We start from the raw sequence: 23,396 nt of genomic DNA, 5'->3' as shown, positions 1-23,396 counted from the left end.
CAACTACGTCAATTATGTTCATGTAATCCCTTGACTTTATTCTAAAAAAACACTACAAACTGAAATCATCTGTAGTTTAATAATTAATTTATAAACTAAAAATATAACATGTAGATGCAAAATAGAAAATAAAGAATTGTTATGCGATGTACCGTGGAATAAATTCTAGTTCTACTACAAAATTAGTGCTCTTTATGATATCCACGGGCATTCATAAACCAATAAATTGCTACAACGTCTCATGTCATGTGTTTGGAAACTATTAAATTAAGGTTCAAATTTTAAGATTAGCTGACATATGCAATGTTGCTAGACAAGTTTAGCTGCATAAGAATAAGAAGACTCTTAACAAACACAGAAGGCGACCTTTTACAGAGAAACAGTTTTTCGATAATTACTCCGGCCGGCGTCGACTCCGACGTCGGCCGTACTTCTCTTTCTTCTCTTCTGTTTTCTTTTCCTTTATAGTTTTTAGTTTTCCATATAAAATCTCAATCGGAGACGCGATTGTATGTGCGAGTATCACCAAATCTTCAGTTTCTCTTGCTTGGCCCTTTCTCATTCGAAATGGTTTCGTATGGCAGCGTCAGTGATAGGTTTTTGGTGATAGGTTTGTCTGGCAGCGTAGGACATGGCGATCTGGATATGAGAATGTCATTGTTAACAAATCCATGGTTGGGTTTTTCTCAATTCTGGGTCTCTACATCGATAGCCGACGCTACTTCGATTCTCGCTATCAGAGGATCGCCAACGACTTCTTTGATTCGAGATGTATAATACGATGGGATTACACTAGTACGAAGTCAAACGTTCTTATGCGCATTTGAGGCTGGGCAAAAAAACCGGAAACGATTACCCGAACCGGAACTGACCCGAAAAATTAGATCCGAAACCGAACCCGAACCCGAAGATTTACCCTATTAGATCCTAAATTCCTCTACCCGAAAAACCGAACCCGAACCTGAACCCGAAAATACCCGAATATTTTATTCGAAAATTTAAATTTTATCCGAAACCCGAAATTTTACCCGAAAATATGGGTATTTACCCGAAAATTCGGATATCGGTTCCAAAAAAAGGACCAAAAATCTAATGTTCTGGACTCTTTCTACTTGTTTTCTGAAATATTTGAAGTTAATGTGTCATTGCTAAACAATTTACATGTCTAATTCATGGATGCAGCTTGTCAATCTTCCAGACAGTTCGACCAATTCCAGGTTCTATACATTTTAGCATTTTGTAAGTTGATTTATTCCACATTCCTTATACAATAGTCTTTGTTCCAGGATCGTTAGAAACTATATGATACGTTTGCTTACGCCATATTTTTAGTGGCTAAAAAGTAAAAACCTTTTGCACATATTGAAGTGTATCATCAGTGGTTTTTGACTCTCCTTTTTCTGTGTTTTTTTTTCACAACAATCTCTAGAGCTCTTGATTGTCGGGTGTGGAAGATACAACCACCCACTGAATCCCCAAGTCCGTCAGTTCGTAAAGTCAATCGGCATGAAGCTAGAAACTGTTGATTCTGTATGTCCTTTGTTCTATTCAAGTATTTGTTCTGTTGGTTTGGAGTATTTGTCTGTGCTTATTGATTAACGCTCTGATCTATCCACAGAAATGCTGCATCAACTTACAACATACTGAATGAGGAAGGCAGGATCGTAGCTGCTGCATTGCTTCCTTATGGAGTTACATCGTAAGAAACTCAACACCTCTGGAATACTGTAGAACAAACTTCGAACAACTTGCCTCGATCTTTATAGTTGAAACACCAACATGGTCTTCTTGTCTACTGTAAATGATATATTTCACTCTATTTGTAAAACTTTTGCAAAAAATTCGAAATTTACAGGATTACCACCTTGTTACACAGCTTTAATTTGATTGAGCTTTATCTGAAAAATAGAAGATATAGATTCCTGCTTTATTCCATTGGTTTACATGGATAGTTCTCCAAGAACACACTGAAAACTCAGTATAGAACCTAAAACACAAGTACTGATTAAAATGTTGAACTGAATTTTCTTCGATGCACCATGCTTCTAACCATGGTGCTCTCTCCATTTCTATGTTCAACTTATGTAGTACTAAATAACTAGTTAGACTTTCAACTTAAGCTTAACTGTGGAATTGATATTTCGTTTTCTCTGCAAAAGATCATCCATCTTTTAGTGGTATTTAGCTGAGAAGATCATTCGAGCCGGCAAAGTGATTAGATCTCAGCGAATACTCTTTTATGAGTTTGGAGAAGAAAGAATCTTCTCTCTGTAGCAGTTTTGCAGGTGAATCAAACTCTGCGATTCGTCCTGCTCGTAGAAAAGTGACTTAGACCTCATAATTATGTGTGTGAATGTATATGAAAACACATGTATATTGGTCTTACCATCACTCAGAACCAGAACAAGATCACTCTCTATCACTGTGTGGATTCTGTGTGCAATAGTCACCACTGTCCGATCTTTAAACTCTTGATTGATGATCTTTTGTATTACACCATCAGTTGCAGAATCAACTGAAGCAGTGGCTTCATCAAGCACCAGAATGTTGCTTTTCTTCAACAACACCCTCCCAAGACAGACTAACTGTCTTTGTCCTACGCTCCAATTTTCTCCATTTTCAACCACTGTTACATAGATTCAAGAATCTTAGTTTTCATTGTCCAAAGTACATTAAATCAAAACACTTTTTCATCATAATGATTTCAGAAAGCAAACTGACCTGTAGCATCCAGCTTCTCATCCTTTGCACGAATAACATCTCCCAGTTGACATTTATCAAGAGCCTAAGTATTACATTGTATTGGAGTATTTGTCAAAGTAAATCAAACAAGAACTACAGAGAAAATTTTGCAGGTTTCTAACCTCCCATATTTCGCGATCAGTATACTGAGCTAGAGGATCTAGATTCAATCTGATTGTTCCATCAAATAGTGCATTATCTTGAGGAATAATCCCAAGCCTTGATCTCAGGTCATGTAGACCTATCTTGGTTATATCCACATTATCAATAACTATGGTTCCATGACTTGGCTCTACAATCCTAAACAATGCCTGAATTAAAGTTGATTTGCCGCTTCCTGTTCTTCCTACTACTCCAATCTTTTTTCCTCCTGGAAACGCACAAGTGATGTTCTTCAAGACAGCTGGGAAATGTTCTGCATAACGGACCTGGAACAAAGAAATCTCAGGATTGAGAATCTTGATTACAACTTGTTTCTGAATGTATTAACATCTACTTTGTTATTTACCTGTAGGTCTCTGAAGACGATTGATCCTACATTTGGCCAGTTATCAAGAGGTCTCTGATCATCAATTACTAGAGGTGCTTCACTGGGGATCTTAGAGTGCTGAAGAATTCTTTCTACAGAAATCATCTTGTTTTCTGCATTGCATATATTCCATATCACTGTGGCTTGTAGAACATTCAGACTTAAGCCATATGTGACCCCAAGACCAGCAATACCTGTAAGGAAAAGTGAAAATGAAGTTTGATTTCTGATCCCATTAGACAATGTATTTTCTGGTTTATGATGTATGAGACTTACTTGGATTGATGACACCTTCAGGGAGAGTCACAAGTAACACCAAGGAAAAAGCAAAGACAAAATGAGACAGCAAATTCAACCTGAAGGAAAGCCACTCCATTGCTGATGCAACATGGAACCATGGCCTTGAGTGGCTATCTATTAGAACAAGGTTTGAGCTAATGAAGCGATCTCGTTGATCAAAAGCACGTATTGTTGTTGCACCAGCAAGCGATTCAGCGAAATGGTGGAGGATTGGAGCTCTTTCTACTCCTGACATGCGTGACAGTTCTCTCTCTGTTGGTGTGTAATATCTCTAAAGAAAACACGAGTAAACAAAAAAGTAAGCAAGATTTGTTGTATCATTGTCAAGAATTTGGATTTTTTTTCTCTCTTGCCTGGTAAAACACGCAGGCTACTGCTACTGGAATGAAGATGACACACACTTGCCAAGCAACTTGCGACATGACGAAGATGGTTCCAACAATCTGAATGATCGAGAAAGCACACCAACCTAGTTTGACTGCCATTTCCAAATCCAGGACACTTTGATCTGTGGATGCCTATTACAAAACATGAAAAAACCAAAGGTATTTTCAGTCTTGATTATAAAAAACAAAACCATGTTTTTTGTTAAATTGATTCTGGTACTTCACCCTGTTCAAGATTCTTCCTGTTGGAGTTGAATCGAAATATGACATTGGAGCTCTGAAAATGCTGCAGAGCATCCTTGAGAAGAACGTCTCTGCTGTTGAAAGTCCACCTATCGCGACTAGAATAGTCCGTGCTAAAACACAAAGTGAACTTCCTGCAGCAAGAAGTGCATAAACAAGTAAAATCCGACCCATTCCTAACTTTGGTATGGATTCAGCAGTTGGAGGAGCAGTCCATGCCATCCAGTAATTGCTAGCAATCTGTAGCATTTGGAAGCAAGACTGAGCCAATATTATGAATGGCACAAGCAATCCGCCTTTTACCGTTGTTAAATATGTCAAGTAAACTTCTTTGCCAATTACTCCTTTCTCTGTTTCTTCATCTTGCACTAGCTTTGCTTCTTTCTTTTTATTCTCTGTTGAAATGTTATGCTCTGAGTCACACTGAGTCTGGAGACTCTCTGCAATTGATGTGGTGTCATCTTTTCATTCCTCTTTGAAGTTTCTGCTTGACTTTTCAATTGATAGAATTGAGTCTAGCGCTTCGTTATGAGCTCCCACAAGAACTTCAAAACCTATGTTTTGCTTTAGAAGCTCTTCAAACTTTCCTGCTTGCATCACTCTTCCGTTTTGCATCACCTAGTATACAAAGTACACACACTAATGTTAATGGAAAAACTAACAGCTTCTTTTGCATTTGCTTATTATCAGCGGCTGTTTCTCTTACCAGGATTAGATCTGCTGCTGGAAGAAACTCGACTTGATGGGTAACGTAAAGTACAGTTTTGTCTTTCAGTATCCCCATTAAGCAATCCTGCAAAACAAGTAAAAACAAAACATTGTCTATTGTGGAGTTTTAAGAGAGAAAGGATCAAAGATTACAAATTTTCATGAACATTATTATACTTCAAAGAGTTCTCTTCCTGTATGAGCATCAACGGCGCTAAAAGGATCATCAAGTAGATATATATCAGCGTTCTGATATACCGCTCGAGCAATCTGTATCCTTTGCTTCTGACCTCCACTCATGTTTATCCCTCTCTCTCCAATCTCTGTCAAGTCTCCATTCGAGAAAAGCTCAAAGTCCTTTATCAAAGCACATGCTTTAACAGTTCTCTCATACTTTTCGCTTTCATAAATGCTTCCAAACAAAATGTTATCTCTTATAGTCCCGCTTAGTATCCATGGTGATTGTGGAACATAAGCTTGTTTACCACTGACTCTGACTGTTCCCTTCAGCTTCTGAATCTCCCCTAAGATTGAAGAGGGTAAGCTTGATTTTCCTGATCCTACAGCTCCGCAGATCGCCACTTTCATTCCGCTTTTTACTTTCAGTTCGATGTCATCAAGAGTTGGTCTGCTTGACTCAGGTTCCCAACTAAATGCTCCATTTTCTATTTCAACACTAAATTCTGTATGATCATTTGAGCAATACTCAACTGCATCTTTCTGAGTCTCGCTTTGTTGCAAGTAAGAAGCTATTCTATCTGCAGAAACCTTGCTCTGAACAAGCGCTGAGAGGAGATCAGGTAAACCGAAAATCGGACTTTGTAACATTTGAAACGTTGCAAGAGCAGATAAGACTGCTCCAGCTGTTAGCTTCACTCCCATTAACATACAAGTAACAAAAGTCACCACAGAGATCAATGAAGGAGCTCCCCAAAGTATGAAAGTTGTGAAATCTTGTAACCTCAAAGACTTCCATAAACAATCATACTCTTTCTTTCTTAATGTTTTAACCTTGTTGAGAAACTGGTTATCCCATGCTTGAAGCTTCAGAATCTTCATGTTTTTAAGAATCTCTGAAGTTGCTTTCATTCTATCATCTTTGGCATTCATGATATCTGATTGGTAGTTTCTCTGAAGCCTTGTCAATGGGTAGTTGCAAGCCATCACCATTAAAGTTGTGACCAATGCAGCTAAAGCTCCAAGTCCCAGATGTTTTTGCAAGATATAAATCGCTGAGAAAATCTGTATAGGTAACATCCATATGCTGTTTACATACCAAATGAAGTCAGTGATTCTCTGAACATCTACGCTCATGTAGTTGATGATCTCTCCGCTCGTGTGGCTTTGCCGAGATTGACTTAATAAAAGTAAACCTTTCTGGTATATATGCGATATCAAAGCTGCTCGAAGACGTAGTCCTAGCTGACGAGCTCCAAAGATCCATTGTCTTTGAGTAACTGTCTCAACGATTTTCGCAGTTAGAAACCCGAGTGCAAGAAGGTAACCATGGTTTATATTACGATATTACGAAGATATGAAGGACTACTCTTGCAATTAGACTTACTTGGAGAATAAGTAGAAGATATCCATTAGACTTACTTGGAGAATAAGTAGAAGATATTCTCTCGTATCTATCTTTCTATAGATGAATGATCTTAGACCGACTTGTATAGAATATATATATAGGGTTGTATCGATACCTTGAGAACACACAATAATATACAGAGCATTCTTAACTTGTTAGTTTAAGCTCTGGGATTGTTTCTCACTTAGAAACTCTACAAAGTCATTGATGAGATATGGTCCGATGTAAGCTGTGCTAGCGTTTACAACTGCGAATACCGCGTTGATCGCGGCTTTCCTCCAGACATAGCGAAGAACCGAGTTATAGAAGAAACATTTCCAGGTTCTTCTTTTTCTTGGTGGTTTTCAGTTTCTGGTCAAAGGCATGAGAGCAAAATTGAGCAGAGTCTTTCACATCGATATCTGGTACATCATCTTTTTCAAGAGGTCTCTTGTATCCGAGGGAGAACAAAGGGTTGATCCATGAGAAAGTGATGCGTTGGAAGAGAGTAGCGTTCCCATATGGAGAAGAAGAAGAAGAATAAGAATCTATCTTGTTCTGCTCTGTTTGGTCACCAAGTAGTAGTGGCTCTGTGATTCCGCTGGATTTTAAGAAGACCAAAACCGGTTTTGCCTCTGATTGAAACAGCCAACAAGAACAAGGATGCAAGAAGACCAGTCAAGTCGGCATAATCTTGAAACCCGAGAGGCTCGTGTTTCGCGGTAATGAAATGAGCATCAAAGGCAAAGGATAAGATGAAACGACAGAGCCACCATGACCTTAACATCCAAGGAAACTTAACAAGCCTCTTCTCTCTGATCTTCATCACAACAACAGAAACAATCAGCCACGAGAAAGACTGCGAAACCTCAGCGAAGACAGAAACAGAGGAATCACACCGTGACACCACGCTGTCTCGAAACAGCAAAAGCAAGATAAAGCAATGAGTCCCTAAGACAGAAACAGAGCAGAGAAGAGATATGTTGTAAGATAAGCTCTGCTTCACAGTTATGCTCTGCTTCTTCAAGTCTTCTTCTACATCATTAGATCCTCTGTTTCTTACTACACCAAACCATTTAAGTGCCAAATGAATAAGAAAGAAAGCGAGGAAAGTCACTTGCATAGCGATGCTTATACGTTCCTTCAAGCAAAGTGAGTTTCCTAGCTGCAACCATTGCGTTGTTAGGAGACGAAAACCCGTTTCTGCTGCTCATATCAAAGCAAACACAATCAGGTAAAACGAAAAAAATATCATTTTTCCGAGTGAAAGAGTAACAACTTTACCTGCGAAACCAAAGGGCTTGAACATAGCTTCTTTCTTGGTTTGAGAAGACACGTGTCTTCGTACCGAGAGTGTAAGTGAGAAGCACTAGAGATGATTGGAGACGATCAAGTTCCTGTTCTGTTTTCAGATGGAGTTGCAGGAGCCGGAGAGAGTGTGAGACAAGTTTTGAGTTTATAGAGAAAAGTGATGCCAGCTACAAAACAAAACAAAAACCCTCTATTGAATATGATGGATAAGTTTAGGGACATTGGAGAACAACAAATTGAATTCTCTTAAATATACGTTAGGCCGACCAAAAATATAATTTAGAAATACGTATATATCTAAAACGAATGTCTTTTCAGAATTACTTTCTTGTTTTAAAGTATTCAAACTTTTCAAATTAATTTTGTATAATCTGAAAGTAAAAAAATAATTATCAACAAGACAACAACATGCATGATATATATTGAGTGAGTGACGATATTCACACTAACACTACTTATTTTTAATAATTACGTACTACTATCATAACGAACGAACGAGCATAAGAATATTATTAATTTAAACCTGTGAAATTGATTTGAGACAAATATATTTGGGATCTAGTTTTAAAATGGAGAAAATCACATGATGATGAGCTCAGGTCCAAAATTATTGAAAAATGAAGCAATAAAAGAGACTTGCAGAAGTTAGGACCTGAATAATAATGATGCGGTCACTGGTCACTCTTATTAAACGTGGACAAATGTCAATGTAATTACTGTTAATCATGTGGTCCTTCAAAAACATTAATATTGGAACGCCGAAAGCTCTTGATTTCCCTGCCTTATGCAAGGGAATGCAATGCAAGTCGTATGTTCTTTCACTTCGTGATTAAAACCTTAGATGATCCGGCTTTTCATTAATAGTTAAATAGTTTATGTCTAGACTAACTTGATTTTTATGGAAATGTGACTACCGTACGTAATCGACTAATCGCTGACTTGGATTTATTTGTTTATAGTAACTCACGGAAGTAAAAACACACACACAGTAATTACAAATATAATAAGCTCACGTGTAAATTATCGTATTGACGAAGAGTATATACGAAATAATCAAAAATAATAAAATCGTTGAACTAAATACATATGTTTCTTCGTAGAACTTTGATTAGACTTGGTAGTACTGAGAGTTCTGTTGTTTAGCGTAATTAAGGATGAACGTGTGAGGTTCGTAGAAAACGACTTCCTTATATGAAAGTTAGGCTCGACTCTTTTGGAAAAGAGTGAGTGGGACGTGGGAGAGATTCCAATCCCGATTTGATTCTATTGTATCCTGTCCTTTTCAACTGAATTGTAGGTCGCTGGGACCATATTTACTCGACTCCGATATTACATCGTATCTTCGAGTACTGTATAAACCAATAAATAGTATCTGACAAAGTTGATCTGGCCGTATGGTCTCAAATCATCATCAAAGTCAGTAAGTCACCATAAAACCCAGTTAGGGTTCGAACTCCTTTGAGAAAGTTGAAAGGAAAAGTGGTACAGAACCACCAAACTAGCTAGATGACCCGAAAGACAAAAACCTATAGTAATAGTATTGTTTCTTATCTACTTATTACGTGATTAGTTCTCTTTTTTCATTGATTTTTTGTTCTTATAGTTCTACTTGCCATAATTTTGCCTTAAATTGCTAATTTCAATGCCGACAAAAAAAAACTGTAGTATTTTTTTTACGTTTGATCAAAGTGATGATACTCCAATAGTCATCGTCGACGTCTAGTAATTAAATCAAAGTTAATTCCTTAATAAAATAGTTTGACTTTCTAAGAATCATATTCTTTTCTTTTCTTTTTGTGCTTTAAGGGTCGTCATTCCACAAGATAACTAGATTAAAGTATAAGAATATACGTGTACGGTCTGCCACAACATCAGAGTGAAGAAGCACGTTGGAAATTAAGGTCGATATAAAAAAAAAAAAATTGTAGTATGTGATTATTTAAGTCGATGTCCCTTTTTTTTTGCTTTTGTTTTTGTCTTCTTATAACGATAAACAGAGTACAAAAGGGTATGGGATTATATAAGTCGATGTCTTTTGGCCCATAATTGAGTCGGGATGTTGCTGACCTTAATAAAAAGGGTATGGGATTATTTATTTCATCTAAGTAAGTAAGTACCAACAAAGATTTTCTTAATAAAAGCATCTTTAATCTTTATTAGTATCAATTATTATACAGAAAATCAATGTATTTTACCATATTTTGAATCTAAATAGATACATATTTCTTAAGAATATCCGAAGAAAAAAAACTAGACTAAATAACTGAAAGGATGAGTGGATGACTAAAAAACCAAGGCGGTTCACAGAGTTGAGTCATCATCTTAAAATAAATATCTGATATATATGTGTTAAATTGACAAACAAAAATATTATTAAATTTTGTATGAATTATGTCTTGTCATGTACACATATGTTAGTGATTTCCACGTGAGTTTCTTGGCTGTTTCGGTCCTTTTTCTTCATATATGTTTAGCTGCGTCATCAACTTGCCTTTTTCTTAACTTTGGAAAAATGCAAAAAAGTACATTAGAAAAAGACCCCACCTCAATTCAAATGCTAAAGTCTGTGAATTGTCAACGTTCATTGCATAGATTACTTATCCTATGAATTTAAGAATATAGTACATCTGAATACACTGTAATCTTAAATGCATATATTTAGTAGTCTATGCAATTAATGTGGATAACAGATAAACATATCACACACACTGATTATTACGTTACGTATAAGATCTTGGGCCTGCCTTTGTATAAGTGAAACAGTCAGATATCACATGAAGGCCCATTAACTTTAAGGTAAATAAACAGAGAATTAAGAAACAGAGAGAATTCGAAGTTAGAGAGCTACGCGTCGAGATTCTTTCTTGCTGAATAAATCAATCACACCCGCCGGAAAAAACAGTAAGAGCATAGGACTTGCCGGCGGTAACGGAGGAATCTGAGCTCTACACAACGGACACTTGGACATTTCACTGAGCCATGTATCTATGCAATCCGCGTGGAAACAGTGACGGCAAATCGTCAATCGCCTCATCTTCTCTCCTTCCTCCGCCTCTTGTAGACACACGGCGCAGAAAGGTGGAGACGAATCATCGTTTTCCGCCGCTCTCCACCGACGGAACGTGAATGTGCGGTGGCGACGCCATGGACTTGTGACGATCAAAGTGGCGAATCTTTCAGAAAAGACGGCGACGGAGGTAATCAAAATAGAAACGGTGATATATTCGCAAACTCTATACACAGATTGAGTCAACATCCTCCAACAAAAAGTATTAACAAGTGATTGAAGAACGAACGAGAGACTCTTCTTGTGGCGTGTCACGTGTGTGTGTAATAAACCATAGACGCGTGATCATATAACTACAAGTCTTTGTGAATAAATTGATGAGGTAACTTCGTGGACTAGGAGTCTTGATTAAAGAAGTCAAGCTAAATAAGTTTTTAGCTAAAAATATGGTTATTACGACGAAAGTTTGGCTATATCGTATGATGAGAACATGTAAAATGTAGAGATATTTACATATACAAATAAGCATGAATCTGTAAACTTAGTTACGTATACGACAAGGCACATCATTGACTTTGGAGTCTCTGTTTTGTTCTGTTCGGTGAATCCAAGTCCTTGATGCTACAAAGACAAAGACCAAACAATAATGCATTACATATCTACAAGGACTAGAGAGAAAACTGTATGTTTGGATGATCACGAGCATCACCTTGTCAAGTTTCAGATGCAAATAGAACTCTGACAGCCTCGAAAACCTCTTCGCTGGATTTTGCAGCATTGATCTGGAAAAAATCAGAAACAAGAATCAGGAACAGTGTATGATAGTAATGATCATGGAAGAGAAGTGGAGAACCAAATCCTAACCTTTCGAAGTTTCCCTTTAGACTGGTAGTAGCTAATAATAGGGAGGGTAGATTCAACAAACACTTTAAATCGCTTCTTTATGGTCTCTATATTATCGTCTTCTCTTCCCTTCATAACCAAGAAACGACACTAGTAAAAGAGGTACCGGACCCTAACTAGACAACAATTTCCAAGTAAAAATACCAACCTGGTTCCTGCTCATAATGCGTCTTTCTAGTTCTTCTTCTGGACAATCAAAGAATAGAACAAAAGCAGGCTCGATTCTAGCCTGTCAAGATCCAGACAGTATTAAACCAAGGAAGGTTAACGAGACAAGTAGGACTTGATTATAGACTATAATAGGAATCAACGAGAAGACAATTGACAATGAGTTCAAGAGAAGGAACATGACCCTTACAACATTTTCGAATACGATCCGATTTTCTTCATTGCGAGGGAAGCCATCAATAAGGAACTTATCATTGCCACTTTTATTAGAGATGGGCTTCGATGAATGGGCTTATATGAAGTCCAAAGAAGAATAGAAGAATGACTTGGTTTAGGTTAAACGTTTGTATCGCATATATATGTATCTTCTCTTCTATCATCAATATACAACAGATATTCAGAGCAATAACCTAACTTGAAATGGTATCAGAGCCAACTTTTGGCCTGTGAAGATTGCTTTGAATATTGAAATCTCACACAAATTTCAGATCGTGAATCAAGAATGACTGGAAGTGACGACGTCAAGAACTCCGGCAAAAGTGTCGTTGGAAATCCAAGTGGTGAAGGAGCTTTGATGTCTCCATATCACCTCAATTCTATTGACAATACAGGACAAGTCTTGACGCCAATCCTGTTGAATGGTACAAATTATGAAAGATGGTCCAAACTGATGATGAATTCCTTGCGAACCAAGCGTAAGGTAGGGTTTCTCAACGGAAGCCTTAAGCGACCAGATGGTGAAGGAGATGATGCAGAACGATGGGACATGGTGAACTCGATGATTATAGGATGGATCTATAGCAGCGTGGAACCAAAACTAAGATCTTCGATTTCACTTGTGGAGGACGTTTCTGAGATGTGGGCTAGTCTCAAAAATCGTTTCTCTGTTAGCGACGGCACGAGAGAACATCAACTCCATGCTGATCTTAACGGGTGTAAACAAGACGGACAAACCGTAGAAGAATACTATGGACGATTGAAGATTCTTTGGGATGACATTGCAGACATCGACAAAGGATTCACTTGCTGTTGTGGGAACTCTAGTTGTTGTTCCATGAAGAAATATAAGAAGAAACAAGATGGGCTTCATATTCATCAATTTTTGATGGGGCTTGATAATCAAAGATTTGGCACAACACGATCAAATCTTCTTTCTCGTCTCCATGATCTGAACCTAGAGAGTGTTTATTCGCAAATAATTCAAGAAGAAAGACACATTCAAGCTACTCGTGAACCACAAGAAAAGGGAGGAGCTGTTGGGTTTTCAGCATCAGCTGCAGGTGCTTTCAAATCACAATCATCGACTTGCTCTCACTGCGGGAAAACAGGTCACGAAAAGAGCCAATGTTACAAAATCGTTGGTTATCCTGAATGGTGGAATGAACCATCATCTTCAACTGCGGGGAGAGGTAATTCTGGTCGAGGTCGTGGTTCTTCAAGGGGAAGAGGACGCGGTCGTGGTGGTCCAGTGTCCGCTTCACATGTTTCGGGTGCAGTAACTACAGCTTCAACGACAACTAGCACTCCACAACTCACGGACAGTCAATTGAGCTCTCTAGCTGAGTTCATTGAGAAAAATAAAAAGTCTAACGGAGCAAGTAAAGAGGGATTCTCTGGTAAGAGCGAAAAGCTGATTTTGTATGGAACTCGCAGTCGTTATAATTTGATTATTGATTCAGGAGCATCCCATCACATGACCGGTGACATGAATCTCTTGACAGAAATTCAGAAAATAGATCTATGTCCTATCAAATTGCCAAATGACAAGATCACTTGGGCAACAAGATATGGCACACTTATCCTTGGTGGAAAGCTCATACTTCATCACGTGTTTTATGCTTCAGAATTGTCAATTACACTTATATCTGTATCACAACTCTTGCGTGACATTGCAAGCACTGTCATTTTTACTAAAAAGTTTTGTGTGATACAGGACCAAGCTTCGAGGACTTTGATTGGAGTGGGTACTGAACGTGATGGGGTTTATCATCTTGCGGATGCGGTTATTCCTCAAGTGAATCGTGTCGGGACAGTGGATGCTCGGGCTTTGTGGCATAAAAGAATGGGTCACCCTTCACCGAGAGTTTTGACTTTTCTTTCAGAAATTGGTGCTTTTAGTAGTAGTACTAGTGCTTTGGAGGAATGTTGTGATGTTTGCTTTAGAGCAAAACAAACTCGTGTTTCGTTTTCTGATAATTCAAATAAAGCCGATGATTTATTTTCTTTAATTCATTGTGATGTTTGGGGTCCTTACAGAACAAAAGCTACTTGTGGAGAGGTTTATTTTCTCACTATTGTAGATGATTTCTCCCGAGCTGTTTGGACACACTTACTTCTCGAGAAATCGTCGGTCTCCACAGTACTTAAAAACTTTGTGGCTTGGGCCCTTCGAAATTTTGACAAGAAGGTCAAGACTATAAGAACAGATAATGGTACGGAATTCATGTGTATGCGCTCCTATTTTGCAGAAAATGGTATCACGCACCAAACCTCATGTGTAGATACACCTCAACAAAACGGTAGAGTTGAAAGAAAGCATCGACACATACTAAACGTTGCTCGAGCGCTTTTATTTCAAGCTCAACTACCAACTCGTTTTTGGGGTGAAAGCATTCAAGCGGCCACTCATTTGATTAATAGAACGCCATCGATTCTACTCAAAGGGAAGACACCATATGAAGTTTTGTTCAAAAGTCTCCTTCATACGATGACATAAAGACGTTTGGATGTCTATGCTATGCAAAGTTAGTACGACGTTCGAATGATAAGTTTGAACATCGCAGTGCTCGATGTGTTTTCCTCGGATATCCATTTGGAAATAAAGGATGGCTAGTAATGGACTTGCAAACTGAGAAGACGTTTGTGTCCCGTGATGTTATCTTTCACGAAGATTCTTTCCCTTACCCTTCAAGTACTCTTGCGAGTGAAGATGATCACATGATTACAAATCCAGTGACTACTAGTCGACATGGGGAGTCTTTGTCACCTCTTGAAGATCAACCATTCGATCTAGATACAAGACTAGTCGATTCAGACACAGGACCGATCGATCCTGATACACGACAGATCGATCCAAGCTCTGCAGAAGTCACAGACACGACCCGATCGATCGATCCAGAGTCCAGATCGATCGATCCAACACTTCTGCCCGATGACGTAGAAATCCTAGACACGACGCGATCGATCGATCCAGTTACACAGTTAGTCGAAACAGAAACATTAAACACTGATCGATCGAACGATCCGGTGACTCGATCGATCGATCCTGTTAAACCAACAGCATCATCTTCAAAGGAAAAGAAGGTCGTTCAAACAGAAACTGAGACTCGTACTGAGACTGAAATAGAAGAACTTAGGGTTGGCAAATGAAAGAAGATGAGGTCCGTACTACTAGAGCCATACGTCACTTATTCGGGAACGCAACTTGATAATCCCCCTCATGCTTCATCTCTTTCCATTCAAATATCCTCAAGTAAGTGTATCTATCCCTTAACTGATTATGTCTCACTTGATCGGTTCTCTCCTCCTCAACAGATGTTTTTGGCCGCTATTAGCGCTGGTTCAGAGCCCGTTTCATTTAAACAAGCAATGAGTGATCGAAGATGGACTCATGCGGTTAAAGGAGAAGTTGGGAAGAGAATGAAACTTGGGATATAACAACATTGCCAGAAGGAAAACATGCGATAGGCTGCAAATGGGTTTTTCGCATTAAGTATAACTCTGATGGATCTATCGAAAGGTTCAAAGCTCGTCTTGTAGCTCTTTGGGAATAGACAAGAGGAAGGGACAGATTACACTGAAACGTTTGCACCAGTTGTGAAGATGACAACGATTCGTACTCTGTTGAAAGTTGCTTCCGCTCGTAATTGGGAATTATTTCAAATGGACGTTCATAACGCCTTTTTACATGGAGATCTAGAGGAAGAAATTTATATGACGGTTCCACCGGGTGTTGAAAATGTGGATTCTTCAAAAGTTTGCAAACTTAAAAAGTCGCTTTACGGACTTAAACAAGCTCAGAGATGCTGGTTTTCAAAACTCTCCGGTGTCCTCTGATCCGGCCGCCGTTGTTGTCGTTCCAGCTCACGTTTCTCCCTCTAATGCCCAATCGACTGTCCCTGTGACGGACTTGGCCATAATTTCTGCAGATCTGACAGACCCAGCGTCGTCGATTTCTCAGATCTCCTTTGTTGCTCCTGTGATAGCCTCACCCGCTTCTGCAGAACCAACTTTAACAAGTGTGAAAGGGCCAAGTGTCCCAGTCACTACTCCTACTGCGCCGGCCATGAAAGTGGCTAGTCCAGAAACCATAGCTCAGAATTCTCCGACTTCAGAACCATTATGGGTCAATCTTGGGAATGTCACATCTAAGAAGCTGCAGAAGCAAGGTGAACCCTTTCTTCTACCCTCTGGAGAAGCGTGTGTTAAAATACCCAATTCTGTCATTGAGAAGAATCGCAGATCTTGGGATTGCTTTGTTCTTGGCCAGTTTTACTCGGATCCCCCTTCCCAGGGCATCATCCACAATATTGTGAATGGGATTTGGAGTCGCCAATACAGAGATGTGTCAGTTTCAAAGATGAAAGGGAATTCTTTCCTTTTTCGTATCCCGAATAACTCCACGCGGAACCGTGTCATCAATCAAAGACTTTGGCAAATTGAAGGTCAGACTATGTTTGTAGCAAAATGGGAACCAGGTGTTGTCCCCGAAAAGCCTGAGCTCTCATCGGCACCAATTTGGCTGGAGCTTCGGCATGTTCCGTTACAATTCTTTCATGAAGATGGTCTTGGACGAATTGCTGGGCTGGTGGGGGATCCGCAATTCCTTCACCCATCCACTGCTAACAAGACTAATTTAGAGGTGGCAAAGGTTTTCACAATTATTGACCCAAGGAAACCGCTACCTGAAGCTGTCAACGTTCAATTTGATTCCGGAGAAGTAAAGAGAGTCCTTGTCTCAAGCCCTTTTATGCCTCCGGTTTGTGAGCAGTGTAAAGAAATAGGCCATCGTGCCCGACGCTGCCCGAAAGCTCCAATCTCTTGCGAGAATTGCAAGTCGACAGCTCATAACACAAATCAGTGTCCTAGAGTCAAGACCTCTACAACTAAGCGCAAATACCAAAAGAAGAATAAAGATGCTGCTTCTGCTGCTCCTGCAGTTTCTAAACTTGGAAGTCCAGGTTTGGATGCGTCCCCAGCTGGCAATGCAATTGCTAATAACTTCAATCCTGTAAACGAAACTCTACAAGAAAAAAAGTCGGACATGCTTGTCGGTGACTCGAGTGGGTTGTCTGTTGCTACTAAAAGCATTTCGCCTCTTGTAGCTGGAAATAAGGTCCCAAGAGAGACTTGTTCTGAGGTTGAACAAGACTCCTCGGATACTCTATCCTCAGAGCCTGATGAAGAAGTCTCATTGGGAGACGAGTTTTTGGATTTCACAGATGTGCTGCCTCGCAGGCGGCGAACAGGTTTGAGAGGCAAGGGCCTCAAATCCACATAATTTTATGTGTACAAACCTTTTTTGTTGGAATGTCCGTGGCTTTAATATAGCAAGTCATAGAAGCGGATTTAAAAATTGGGCTAGAGGTGCAGAACCCTTTTTTGGCGGTTTAATTGAGACGCATGTACAGCAGTCGAAGAGTAAGAAGTTTATAGATGAACTCCTACCTGGCTGGTTTTTGGATGATAATTATGGCTTTTCAGACCTTGGAAAAATATGGATCTTGTGGCATCAAAGTGTGAAAGTTGTGGTGCTTTTTAAATCGTTGCAGATGGTTACTTGTGAGGTTCTTCTTCCGGATTCGCAGGAGTGGATTATTGTTTCCATTGTCTATGCTTCAAATGATGAATCGACTAGATATGAGCTCTGGACAGAATTGGTGGACTTATCCACTTCTCAATCATTGTTTGGAAAAGCATGGATTGTTCTTGGCGATTTCAACCAAACCTTGGTCCCTTCCGAACATTCAAACCCGCATGACTTGAACGTTGATAGACGCATGCGTGATTTTAGAGGCTGTTTAGAGGCTGCGGATATCTTTGATCTTGTCTATAGGGGTACTACTTATACTTGGTGGAATAAATCGAAGATCAGACCGGTGGCCAAAAAGCTTGATAGAATTTTGGTAAATCACCATTGGCTGAATGTTTTCCCTGAGTCTCTTGCTACTTTTGGCGCACCGGATTTCTCTGATCATGCTTGTTGTGGGGTTGTGCTTAAACAAGACAGGCTGAGAGTAAGGACTGCGTTCAAGTTTTACAACTACCTTTTATTGAACCATGATTTTCTGCCTTTGATTGCTTGTCACTGGTTTTCTTGCAATATTACTGGATCTGATATGTTCAGGCTCTCACACAAGCTAAAAGAGATGAAGAAAGTGATCAGAAAATTTTGTAAAGAGAACTACTCTGAGTTGGAGAAGAGAGTCAGAGAGGCGCATGATACCTTGTTGCGTTGCCAAACTAGAACTCTAGCTTATCCCAGCTCTCTAAACACTAATAGAGAGCTTGAGGCACAGAAAAAATGGCAGGAGTTATCTACTGCTGAGGAATCTTTTTTCTGCCAAAGGTCAAGAATCTCTTGGTTAGGTGACGGTGATAGAAACACTCTTTTCTTTCACCGTATGGTGGCCTTAAAAAAGTCTCTAAACCAAATCCATCACATGATTGGAGACGATGGTACTATGTTTGATAGTCAACAAGGAATTAAGGACCATTGTGTCAAATATTTTTCTGATTTGTTGAGTGGTAATGAGGCGCCTCCTTCGATTGTGCAGAGTGACATGGAGCTTCTTCTTCCTTTTAGATGCTCTCAAGTGCAAAAAGAATTCTTGGATAAGCAGTTCACTAACGATGAGATTCGTGATGCTTTCTTTTCTCTTCCGAGAAATAAGACAAGCGGCCCTGATGGATACTCTGCTGAATTCTTCACGGGGTGTTGGCCTATCATTGGTCCTGAGGTCACTGCTGCTGTCTCAGAATTTTTCAAGTCAGGTTAGATCTTGAAACAGTGGAATGCTACGAGTCTCGTTCTTATCCCAAAAATAACCAATGCTTCAAGATCTACAGATTTCAGGCCAATTTCTTGCCTTAACACTGTCTACAAGGTTATTGCCAAGTTGATCGCTTCAAAGCTTCAAACTATTCTCTCACATGTTATCTCTCCCTCTCAATCAGCTTTCATGCCGGGAAGATTACTTGCTGAGAATGTCTTGTTAGCTACTGAACTTGTTCAAGGTTACAATAGAAGCAACATTGAGTCAAGAGCAATGCTTAAAGTTGATCTTCGGAAGGCTTTTGACTCGGTAAATTGGGATTTTATTTTGTCTGCGCTGCGTGCCTTGGACATTCCTGCTAAGTTTATTGGTTGGATCAAAGAATGTATCACTACTCCCACTTTTTCTGTGTGTGTTAACGGTTCCTCAAGTGGCTTTTTCAAGAGTTCAAAAGGGCTTAGACAGGGAGACCCGATCTCTCCTTATCTCTTTGTGCTTGCTATGGAGGTGTTTTCAAGACTCCTCACCTCTCGGTTTGCCAATGGATATATCAACTATCATCCCAAAACCTCTGAGCTTAAAATCTCTCATCTCATGTTCGCGGATGATGTTATGATCTTCTTTAATGGAAGTGAATTCTCTCTTCATGGTATCAACGAGGTTCTAGAGGACTTTGCTAGCTGGTCGGGGTTACATATGAACAAGGAGAAAACAAATCTCTACTATTCCGGTCTAAATCAAGGGGAGGTAACGGCCATTACAAGATACGGGTTTGATGTGGGAAATCTGCCTATCAGGTACCTTGGTTTACCGTTAATGCACAGGAAGCTGCGAATTGCCGAGTATGACCCCCTTATTGAAAAGATAGCTTCTAGATTCAGGGGATGGGCAGTAAAAGCATTATCTTTTGCAGGGAGAACTCAGCTTATCGCTTCTGTTATATATGGTGCAGTCAATTTTTGGATGACATCTTTCATGATTCCCCTTGGTTGCATAAAGAAAATCGAATCCTTGTGTTCTCGTTTCTTGTGGTCTGGAAACATTGACAGTGGAAAGGGAGCAAAGGTGTCTTGGTCAAGTGTTTGCCTACCAAAAACTGAAGGAGGGCTTGGCCTCAGAAGGTTCAGAGAATGGAATACTACTCTATGTCTCCGATTCATTTGGCTCTTATTCTCTAATAGTGGTTCTCTATGGGCTGAGTGGCACAGATATCACAACATTGGTAATGCAAGTTTCTGGAGCCTTAGTGAAGCAAGGTCTAACTCATGGACTTGGAATTCGTTGCTGCACTTAAGACCTTTGGCAGAAAAATTTCTAAGATGCAAAGTTGGTAACGGGCGTAGGTGTAGCTTCTGGTTTGACTCATGGTCGCACCTCGGCCCTTTGATAAAGTTCTTGGGTCCTGAGGGGCCTAGAGACGTAAGATTACCAATTCATTCCAAAGTGATTGATGCAGTTTCTGACTTGGGATGGTCTATTCCGTCTCCGCGCTCGGACCGTGCAGTCTTATTTCATGCATTTCTTACAACAGCGCAGGTTCCTTATTTTTCTGCTGATGAGGATCACTTTTTCTGGGTTGTTGGAAATGTTTTTAGCAATTGTTTCTCTGCTGCTAAGACTTGGGAAGTACTCAGACCTAGAGGGGAAGAGATGATTTGGGCCTCTTCTATTTGGTTTAAAGGAGCAATACCAAAACACGCCTTCAACATGTGGGTTGCTCAACTTAACAGGTTGCCGACGAGACAAAGGCTAGCTTCTTGGGGTATGAACATATCAACGACATGCTGCCTCTGCTCAGCTTCCACCGAGACGAGGGACCATCTGCTCATTAACTGCCACTACTCTGCTGCGATTTGGAGACTGGTTCTATTGAGGCTAAACCCACAGCGTCAAGGCTTTCTTTCCTGGGATGAGCTTCTTTCTTGGACAAGACTTCATTCAACCGCGGCGCCGTCTCTATTAAGGAAGCTGGTTGCCCAGGCCACAGTGTTTCACATTTGGAAGCAGCGAAACAACTCTCTCCACAACAACCTTCTCCTACCTCATCAGTCCGCTTTCAAGTTGATCGACAAGGAAGTTCGCAACTCTATCTCTGCTAAACGACATAGGAAGCATTTCAGTAACTTGATGCTTCTTTGGATCCGATGACTTCACTCTTTGATTTCAATCTGTTTGTTGCCTTGTTTTTATTCTTTTTTGGCAAGGTCTCAAAAGCCATAGGTTTTATCTATATAGATCCTAAACATTTCATTTCTAATGATATTTACAATTATATCAAAAAAAAAAAACTCTCCAATGCACTCACAGAGTTTGGATTTACGAATAATTACACGGATTACTCGTTATTCACATATTTCAAGGGGGGCTCGTGTTTGTATGTTTTGGTTTACGTGGATGATTTCATTGTGGGTGGTAATGATTCCAAGCTAACTGCAGAGTTTAAGGCATATATGAGCGAATGCTTTCACATGAAAGATTTAGGTCCTCTAAAATTCTTTCTTGGGATCGAAGTCTCCAGAGGAAAGCAAGGGATTTATATCTCGCAACGCAAATATACTTTGGATATCATCTCTGAATGCGGACTTCTTGGAGCTAAACCCGTTGACATTCCTATTGAACAGAATCATACTCTAGCCAAAGAAGACGGTGAATTCTATCCTGAACCAACCAAATACCGCAGGTTAGTTGGCCGGTTGGTTTATCTTTCTATCACCCGACCAGACCTTTGCTATCCGGTTCATCTTCTAGCGCAATTTCTCGGACAACCACGTAAACGTCATTGGGATGCAGCAGTTCGCCTAGTACGATATCTTAAAGGGACTTGCGGACAAGGCTTATTACTAAGCAACGCTGATGATCTTCATCTAGATGCCTATTGTGATTCAGATTTTCAAACATGTCCAAAAACGCGTCGTTCGCTGTCCGGCTATGTTGTCTTACTCGGCAAACCCCCTATATGTTGGAAAACAAAGAAGCAAGAACGGGTATCACTCTCTTCAGCTGAAGCTGAATATAGAGCTATGGCTTATACTTATCAAGAACTCATATGGCTCAAGGAGCTGCTTCTCATTTTTTCAAGTTCCTCATCCAGAATCCATAATTCTTCATTGTGATAATAAAGCTGCAGTACACATCGCAGCTAATCCGGTGTTTCACGAGCGTACGAAACACATTGAGAGAGATTGTCATTTCGTTCGAGATGGGATAAAAGACGGAATTGTGTCTACTCGACACGTTCGTACGACAGAGCAATTAGCCGATTTTCTTACCAAGGGTCTTGGGCGAAATCAGTTGCAGTATTTACTTGGCAAGATGGGTGTTCGAGATCTCCACTGTCCATCTTGAGGGGGAGTATTAGAGATGGGCTTCGATGAATGGGCTTATATGAAGTCCAAAGAAGAATAGAAGAATGACTTGGTTTAGGTTAAACGTTTGTATCGCATATATATGTATCTTCTCTTCTATCATCAATATACAACAGAATATTCAGAGCAATAACCTAACTTGAAAACTTTCCTCCATAGCTTTACACAAAAGTTTCACTGTGATCTCAGACGGCACTATTCTACCCTCTGCAATCATAGTCGATACGGACTAATCGGTATGGGATTGTCGGATTTTCAAAACTTACTAGATCATTACCTTAAATTTATAGGATATTATACTGAATTTTATATATTTTATAATTGAAAATAATATTTTAATTTATTGTATTAGTTTATATATCATTTCATTATAGTTATAGTTAATTATATATTTTTAATGTTAGAATTTTAATAATATATATTTTGAAGCAAGGTTTGAATGTGATTATAAAACATAAATATGAAAAGTATTTTGTTTAAAACGCTAGATATTTATTAAGATAATTTAATATCTATGTCATATTTTGTATAAAACTATGGTTAGTTTGATTAGATATAATTTGTAATGTACTTGGCTTTTATTTTTTAATTCTTCCATATTACAGTGACTTATACTCGTAGTACAACAAAAACTGATTTATAAAACGCGGCATTTTACGACCGACCCGAACAGTCCTCTGGCTATAATCTATGATCTAGACACTTATCCGGTATGGGTTTAGTGCTAATATCCGCCAATTTTAAAACCATTAAATCTCATAAAAACTATTAACTCGCAATCTAGTGAAACAGTTGAACTGACCGGGTATTTATTAAAAACAAATTCTATTTTGGAATAAAATATACATGATTTCAGTCTTGTAGTGTATTTACTAATCAATTTCAGTTATTTTAAAAACTTTTTTCAGTTCTTCGTATTCACTTTCCTACAATCTTAGTATTTTTACGGCTTTAGTTGAATTTAATTTTATCTTCTCGGTACAGATTTTGGAAGGTTCATCGGTTGAAATTATTTTTCTTTCTGAATATCGTTTAGGAATAGAAGCAATTAACTGAGGGAGGAAAGTCGTTAAATGAGAATGAGGTAGTTGACATTATTGCAACAAAAAAATGTAAGAAAAGGCTAAAGAAGATTTCTACACTAAAGGGAATGCGATATCAGAAGTGCAAGACAT

At 39.2% G+C, this 23,396-nt stretch overlaps 3 protein-coding genes, 3 long non-coding RNA genes, 1 other non-coding gene and 1 pseudogene across 8 annotated transcripts; 4 read left to right on the top strand and 4 right to left on the bottom strand.

The window, feature by feature from the left end:
• The first annotated feature begins 397 nt into the window (after positions 1-397).
• On the top strand, positions 398-807 carry AT3G09555. The gene has a single exon (NR_141544.1). It is a non-coding gene; the product is annotated as an other RNA (long non-coding RNA).
• A 373-nt stretch (positions 808-1,180) lies between these two features.
• Positions 1,181-1,841, top strand: AT3G60972. The gene is made up of 3 exons (NR_143960.1): positions 1,181-1,239; positions 1,428-1,530; positions 1,618-1,841. It is a non-coding gene; the product is annotated as an other RNA (non-coding RNA).
• Positions 1,842-2,040: 199 nt separating this feature from the next.
• On the bottom strand, positions 2,041-6,475 carry ABCC15 (multidrug resistance-associated protein 15). The gene is made up of 11 exons (NM_115961.3): positions 5,086-6,475; positions 4,907-4,993; positions 4,741-4,818; positions 4,183-4,629; positions 3,925-4,089; positions 3,548-3,842; positions 3,251-3,465; positions 2,865-3,170; positions 2,722-2,785; positions 2,387-2,626; positions 2,041-2,309 (listed from the first exon to the last, which is right to left on the bottom strand). Exons 1-11 carry the CDS (start codon positions 6,220-6,222, stop codon positions 2,182-2,184), a joined length of 3,162 nt encoding a protein of 1,053 aa, NP_191656.2. The 5' UTR covers positions 6,223-6,475; the 3' UTR covers positions 2,041-2,181.
• Positions 6,476-6,650: 175 nt separating this feature from the next.
• Positions 6,651-8,114, bottom strand: AT3G09525. Its single transcript, NR_141542.1, has 2 exons — positions 7,756-8,114; positions 6,651-6,841 (listed from the first exon to the last, which is right to left on the bottom strand). It is a non-coding gene; the product is annotated as an other RNA (long non-coding RNA).
• On the top strand, positions 6,756-7,452 carry AT3G09545. The gene is made up of 2 exons (NR_141543.1): positions 6,756-6,897; positions 7,123-7,452. It is a non-coding gene; the product is annotated as an other RNA (long non-coding RNA).
• A 1,974-nt stretch (positions 8,115-10,088) lies between the features above and the next one.
• AT3G60966 (RING/U-box superfamily protein) lies at positions 10,089-11,197 on the bottom strand. Its single transcript, NM_001035830.3, has one exon. It carries the CDS (start codon positions 11,037-11,039, stop codon positions 10,620-10,622), a length of 420 nt encoding a protein of 139 aa, NP_001030907.1. The 5' UTR covers positions 11,040-11,197; the 3' UTR covers positions 10,089-10,619.
• Positions 11,198-11,227: 30 nt separating this feature from the next.
• AT3G60961 (P-loop containing nucleoside triphosphate hydrolases superfamily protein) lies at positions 11,228-22,438 on the bottom strand (the record flags this gene model as incomplete). Its single annotated transcript, NM_001125398.1, has 6 exons — positions 11,228-11,411; positions 11,500-11,572; positions 11,655-11,762; positions 11,842-11,922; positions 12,052-12,121; positions 22,356-22,438. The coding sequence occupies 5 exons, from the start codon at positions 22,436-22,438 to the stop codon at positions 11,504-11,506; spliced, it is 411 nt and encodes a 136-aa protein (NP_001118870.1). The 3' UTR covers positions 11,228-11,411; positions 11,500-11,503.
• On the top strand, positions 12,364-22,266 carry AT3G60965 (annotated as a pseudogene; the record flags this gene model as incomplete). The annotated part of the gene is made up of 1 exon: positions 12,364-22,266.
• Positions 22,439-23,396: the final 958 nt, after the last annotated feature.

Source organism: Arabidopsis thaliana, chromosome 3, assembly GCF_000001735.4.
Source record: "Arabidopsis thaliana chromosome 3, partial sequence".
In the NCBI taxonomy this organism is placed as follows: Eukaryota; Viridiplantae; Streptophyta; class Magnoliopsida; order Brassicales; family Brassicaceae; genus Arabidopsis; species Arabidopsis thaliana.
The sequence above is the reverse complement of the archived record's forward strand: the minus strand, read 5'-3'. Positions and strand labels throughout refer to the sequence as shown.